Source organism: Mandrillus leucophaeus, unplaced genomic scaffold (assembly GCF_000951045.1).
Source record: "Mandrillus leucophaeus isolate KB7577 unplaced genomic scaffold, Mleu.le_1.0 Scaffold9, whole genome shotgun sequence".
NCBI lineage: Eukaryota > Metazoa > Chordata > Mammalia > Primates > Cercopithecidae > Mandrillus > Mandrillus leucophaeus.
In genome coordinates, this window is record NW_012109807.1 from 4,641,144 (window position 1) to 4,647,870 (window position 6,727).

General features: G+C 41.1%; 1 protein-coding gene across 1 annotated transcript in view; it reads left to right on the top strand.

Annotated features, from left to right (window-relative positions):
• RNF149 (ring finger protein 149) overlaps positions 1-6,468 on the top strand; it is a gene marked incomplete at its 5' end in the record, with an annotated part of 48,299 nt that extends 41,831 nt beyond the window's left edge. The window contains 2 exons of the mRNA XM_011969591.1: positions 1,409-1,607; positions 5,730-6,468. Of these exons, the coding sequence (XP_011824981.1) occupies positions 1,409-1,607; positions 5,730-5,773 (243 nt within the window). The remainder of the gene's footprint in view (positions 1-1,408; positions 1,608-5,729) is intronic.
• Between the last annotated feature and the right edge of the window lie 259 nt (positions 6,469-6,727).

The window sequence follows — 6,727 nt, forward strand, 5'->3', positions numbered from 1 at the left end:
CATAACTAGTGAGAGTCAGCCTCAGTCCACCACACAGACTTTAAAGGTTCACAGCTATTTCAGTGATCCTTGTCACTTGTTTTCATTCATTTGGCAAGGATGGGTCAAAGAAATGACATCTGAGGTGCTAGATCTGCACTTGGCTCTGGGGAGACCAAGATGAGTAAGACACAGTCCCTCCCCTCACGGGCTCTTGAGGATTTCACTTTCTGGACTGGTGGGGGGTCAGGGCACGCACACAGACACGACACGGCCAAAGAGGCCTGTTTGAAGTGCTGCCTGTGGGAGCACAGAGGAGGGGTCACACGGCCTGCTGCCAGGTAGAAATTGGAAGGTGGAGCAAGTGCATTTGAGAGGGCAGTTGAGCTGGGTGTTGCATTAGCCGTCAGACACACCAAAGTCTTGAGGCTAATGCTGTGTCTGGGGAGTGAACAGACAGGGTTGGAGGTTGGCAGGTAGTTAAGTTAGCAGATATAGGTAAACAGGTTGGGGCTAGGCTGGCAGAAGTTTGGGTATTGTGATGTCACAGCCACAGGATTTGTTGCTTGGTGTGTCAGGAGCAGGGATGGGAGGGCGTTACGTTGCTGGTGAGGCAGGAGGGGCAGGTTCTAGAACACAGGTGGAGCAGGGCTGTTGGGGGCGCAGCCCGGTGGAGGGAGGTGGAGTGCCTGTGAGTGGTGCTTTTACTTGAAGCAATGGTGAGATGCTGAGCCAGATGGTCATAGTGAACCTGCAGCAACCCCTCATCTAATAAGTCACTTTACCAGGAGTTCCATCCACTTACAACACAGCTTTGACTCTGGTATTAATCAAATGAGGTTTCTAGCTGTTCCCCCAATGTCGAGACTTAATGTAGTGTTGCTGATAGCGTCTCCAGCCCTCCACTTTCACTGTTTTCCTTTCTTTAAAGCAGCAAATGGAAGCGGGAGGGAAGGTGGAGGCAAACTACAGCTGATCACCACCCTGTCCATATGGAAGGAGCCAGAGTAACTTTTTCAAGAAAATAATACAGTCTGAAGGCATCTGTTGTTCAAAGGCCTTGTTTATCTCTGAAACCCTAGTGCCTCACTATAAACCAGCACAGGGCGGTAATCAGAGTTCATGGCTATGGCCTCATATCCTCTGTCCAGGAAGGCAAGGAAGTGGAGGAAAGCTTCACTTTCTGTCAATAGTTTAAAAGGTGGCATTGCTTGTATCAAGGAGGGGAAATGTTTTTTAGAATAAAAAACATGTAGGCCTTAGGAGGTTGGTTGTCGAGAAAGAATTCATTTTCTTGTGATACTAGATAAGGGAGACGTTGTGCTTTTTGCCAGATTCATTGTATAGAAGTACATAATATCGTGTGTGAATTACGAGCCAGAAGATAGATAAGCTTTGATCATGTTTTTCTTCTGTTCTAATTCTCAAGGGAGAGCCTGGAGATGTCCAGGACATGCCTGCTCCAGAATCTCCTTCTGGAAGGGATCCGGCTGCAAATTTGAGTCTAACTTTACCAGAGGACGACGGAAGTGATGAGAGCAGCCCACCATCAGCCTCCCCCGCTGAATCGGAGCCACAGTGCGATGCCAGCTTTAAAGGAGATGCAGGGGAAAATACGGCATTGCTAGGTGAGCGATGTGCAAATTATAAAACAATGGCATGTGGCCAGGTGTGGTGGCTCACACCTGTAATCTCAGGGCTTTGGGAGATTAAGGTGGGAGCATTGCTTGAGTTTGAGCTATCAAAGAATAAATAACCAGGAATTAAATATAACCTACGTTTTACTTAATGTATGAAGCTCTTTCTATGTTGGTAAATAGGTGATTTTTTTACAGCTACATAGTACTACATTTTGAATTTTCTATAATTTCTTGAAACTATTCATGGGTGTTTATTATCACTAGCACTTTGAAATCATTATGTATATATACTTACCACTTGTCTAATTGCTTTCTGTCAGTCTGATAGGTAAAATGTAGTGAACTGCATGTATTTTTTGTTTGGTTTTTTGTGTGTGTTTTGTTTTACTTTTTGAGGCGGGGTGTTGCTCTGTCACCTTGGCTGGAGTATACTGATGAGAACACAGCTCACTGCAGCCTCAAATTCCCAGGCTTAACTAGTCCTGCCACCTCTGCCTCCCAAGTAGCTGGGACCACAGGCACGTGCCACCACATCTAGCTAACTTTTTAAATTTTTTTGAAGTGATGAAGTCTCACCATGTTGTCTAGACTAATCGCATTTTTTTTTTTATTACCGATGAGGTTAATCCTCTTTTCCGATTATTGGTCATCTTTATTCTTTGATGAACTGCTTATTTTATCCCTTGCTTATTTTTTTATGAAGATAGTAATTTTTTCATATTGATCCTTAGAGCTTTTTATACACTGAAAATACTAGGGCTTTGTCATATATTTTGTGTATTTCTCCCCCAGTTTCTGTATCCTTTGGCTTTTCATTGTACTTTCCAGATAGAAATTATGTAGTTTAGTTTCCCGTTCTCTCATGATTCTGCCTTTGATTGCATGCTGACTTAGGAAGGCCTTTCTTATCTTAGGATTATAAAGATATTGACCTGTACTTTGCGAGTATTTGTGGGTTTTGTATTTTACATTGAAATCTTAGTATATATAGTTTAAGGTGTGAGGAGAGATTTAACTAATATATTTTTTTCCTTTTATTCCACTTGTTAAACCTAAGTGTTTAATCAGTTGTCCTAATATTGTTTAGTGAATAATAATTACAAATAATATGTTTTGATATTTGCAAGGCAAATTCCTTTATCTTTATTCTTCTTTTAAAAAAAATTCCTGGGCTATTCTATATTATTATTATTGTTATTGTTATTGTTTTTGTTTGAGATGGAGTCTTGCTCTGTCGGCCAGTCTGGAGTACAGTGGCGTGATCTCCGCTCACTGCAGCCTTCGCCTCCTGGGTTCAGGTGATTTGCTGGCCTCAGGTGATGTGCCCTCCTTGGCCTCCCAAAGTGCTGGGATTACAGGCATGAGCCACCACACCTGGCCTATTCTACATTTTTTAAAGAGTAATTCTAAAATCATTTTGCCAAGTAAAAGAAAATCTCAGAATTTTTATTGGAATTGGATTCACTTAAAGGTTATTTTAAATGGGAAGAATCGATGCTTCAGATTTTGAATTTTGTCATCCTAGAAGAGGAAGCGTATTTTTCCAAAGCAGTAAGATTGAAACTAAGTCAGTTTCTTTGTGGCACATTTAGGATCCGTGAGGCAAAAACAGGTAGAAATATTCCAATGTAAGTATTAACAGCACCAGAGGAAGAAAAGAATGCATTGTGGAAGAAAAAAGGAGAATAGATTTCGGAGAATTATAAAATTGTAGCGATTGATTGGTGTAGGCATTCTCCTAACCAGCTCTCCAGCCAAGACCGGGCCACCTTACAAAGCAGCATGTTCTGTCGGTAAATGGCTCTTATTTTTAGGAATGTCTTTATATGGAGCCAGAATGCATACCTGTGTGATTCTGCCATTGCCTTCCAACTCCAGAAAGAAAACTAACTTTGCCTTCTCTAGTACATGAGCACCCTGGAGATACTAAGACTCTTATTCTGACTAAATGTCCTTCAAGAGCAGCCTCCAGAGTTTTCTGCATTCTTGCTACCTTGTTCACTTGCAGTGCATTACAGTTTACCATTGGCTGTCCTGAACTGCCCTCTTAGAACAAAGATAATACAATTTGAAATCATGGGTAGAAATAAAGAAGGTGGAAGCAGCAGCTAGGTTTCCAAAGCAGCAGAATGTCAGATACCTTCTGAAGCAGCCAGTTTCCCCCATTCCCCACCCAACTCCATGTGGGGCTCACATTCTGTTTTTCTCTCTTTGTCCTTTTTTTAAATTCCCAAGTATTATGCATCAGCAAGTTGACTTTATCTGTTAATGTTCTTTCAGCCTTGTAACGGTAACAGTATAAATTGAAAAACACTAAATTAGAAAAATCAGGCATTAATACCTCCAGAATAAAATGTAGTTTCACTTATAGTTGAGAAAACATTTACTAGACTCTTAGGAGCAACTAGGAAATGAGTGTGGAAGTTACTATGGTAGACCCTGGAGAAGGTGTTTTCCTGCGGAAGTGCACCTTCCACTGTCCAGTTACGTCACTCTCCACCTACTTCACCTCCTTGAAGGGAGTGTAAAATATTTGGTTGGGTGGGGGATTGCAAAATATTTGATTGGGTGTGGGGGGGATTGGAGAGATACTGATCAAAAGGTGCAAAGTATCAGTTAGGAGTAAGTTCAAGAACTCCATTATACAGCATGGTGACTACAGTTCATAACAATGCATAGTATTCTTGAAAGATGCCCAAAGAGTAGATTTTAAATGTTTTCACTTTGAATAAATATGTCAGGTAATGCACATGAATTAGTGTGATTTAGCCATTCCACAATGTATACATGTTTCAGAACATCATGTTGTATACCATAAATATATGCAGTTTTTGTCAATTTAAACAGTAAATACACATTTTATATTTATAAAGCAAGAGGAAACATTTTGAGATTACTTACGTTATTTCACCATTTAATAGAAACTTGAGGCTGGACATGGTGGCACACAATTGTAATCCTAGCACTTTTGGAGGTGGGGTGGTGGGGAGCAGATTACATCACATGAGGCCAGCCTGGGGAACGTACAGAAACCCTGTCTCTACAAAACATTAGCAGGGCATAGAATAGTGGCATGTGCCTGTAGTCCCAGCTGTCTGGGAAGCTGAGGTAGGGGGATCACTTGAACCCAGCAGGTCAAGGATGCAGTGAGCCATGGCCGTGATCATGTCACTGCACTCCAGCCTGGGTGAGAGAGAGAGAGACCCTGTCTCAAAAGAGAAACTTTAAATTGGCAAAATAAAAAGTAGTGGGTTCTACTGCTATCTTTAAGGAAGTATTCTATTCTAAGAGCCTTTTGTGTGGAGTGATTTTTGTATACCTAGTAATAGCAACTGTCTGGATTTCAGTACCAGCTCCTCCTCTTCCGTGCCATCTATACACCAGGGCTGGTGACGTGTTAATCTCTACCTCTTAGGGTCAATATTAATACTGGCTATTTTCATTGGTGGCAACGTCACCATCACCTTAGCTACTTGTTCAACTTTTGGGCACATCTTCTGGTACCACCATCTCTGACTGTCTTTAAAGACTGATCTTCTGATGAGATTAATGTTGGCTAGGCTGATGCTAGAAAACTCTTCATATGACAAAGATGTTTACCAGTTTTTCTTGTTGACTATCAATGGGTTATCAGTTTTCCATATATGTTATTTAAAATTTTCTGTTAGCCGGGCATGGTGGCTCATGCCTCTAATCCTGCATGTAATGGTAGACCCTGGAGAAGGTGTTTTCTCCACTTTACGAGGCTGAGGTGGGTGGATCACCTGAGGTCAGGAGTTCGAGACTAGCCTGGCCAACATGGTGAAACCTCATCTCTACTAAAAATGCAAAAGATCACTGAGTGTGGTGGTGGGCGCCTGTAATCCCAGCTACCCAGGAGGCTGAGGCAGGAGAATTGCTTGTACCTGGGAGGTGGAGGTTGCAGTGAGCCGAGATGGCGCCCTTGCACTTCAGCCTGGGCAACAGAGTAAGACTCCATCTCAAAAAAAAGAAAAAAAGTTTTCTGTTTACCATGTTGAATTATCTCCAAGTGAGTAACTGTGTGTAGTTGAAGCTCGGACTATGCTGCCCTCTTCTCCTGATGGAGTAGCTTGTGTCGTTCTCTTGCAGAAGCCGGCAGGAGTGACTCTCGGCATGGAGGACCCATCTCCTAGCGCACGTGCCCACTGAAGTGGCACCGGCAGAAGTTTGGCTTGAACTAAAGGACATTTTATTTTTTTTACTTTAGCACATAATTTGTATATTTGAAAATAATGTATATTATTTTACCTATTAGATTCTGATTTGATATACAAAGGACTAAGATATTTTCTTCTTAAAGAGACTTTTCAATTAGTCCTCATATATTTATCTACTAAAATTTACTACGAACAGTGTGTTGCTTCAGACTTACAAAGACAACTGGGGCAAGTACTCTAATGTAAAGGACAGGTGGTGTTTCTGTATAATAGACTGGCTGCTATGGTACTGTAAAAAACTGGTTAATTCTATTTTTCAAGGTTTTGGCTAAGCACATCAATTTTAGACTAGTTGAAGTGGAACTGTATAATTCAATTCGGTAATCGATCACATGGGCTTTCCCTGGAGGAAAGGTTTGGTTTTTTTTTTTTTTTAAAAGAACTTGAAACTTGTAACTGAGATGTCTATAGCTTTTTTGCCCATCTGTGTTGTATGTGGAGATTTCAAAACCTGAGAGCACTTTTTCTTTGTTTAGAATTAGGAGAAAGTCACTAGATGACTTTAGGATTTGCATTTTTCCCTTTATTGCCTCATTTCTTGTGACGCCTTGATGGGGAGGGAAATCTGTTTATTTTTTCCTACAAATAAAAACCTAAGATTCTATATTGCACATGAGCATTAAGTTCTTTATGGCCTTGTTAAGGAAAATGAGTAGGCAGACTGAGAATCTGTTATATTGATTTCAGTTACAATTTAATCTTTACAATTAAAAGGGTGAAAGATGTATTATTTTAATTTTTATTGTTGAAATAACCAGTTTTCTTGATTAGTTTAAACAGATTTTTTTTTTTTTTGAGATGGAGTCTCGCTCTGTCGCCCAGGCTGGAGTGCAGTGGCCGGATCTCAGCTCACTGCAAGCTCTGCCTCCC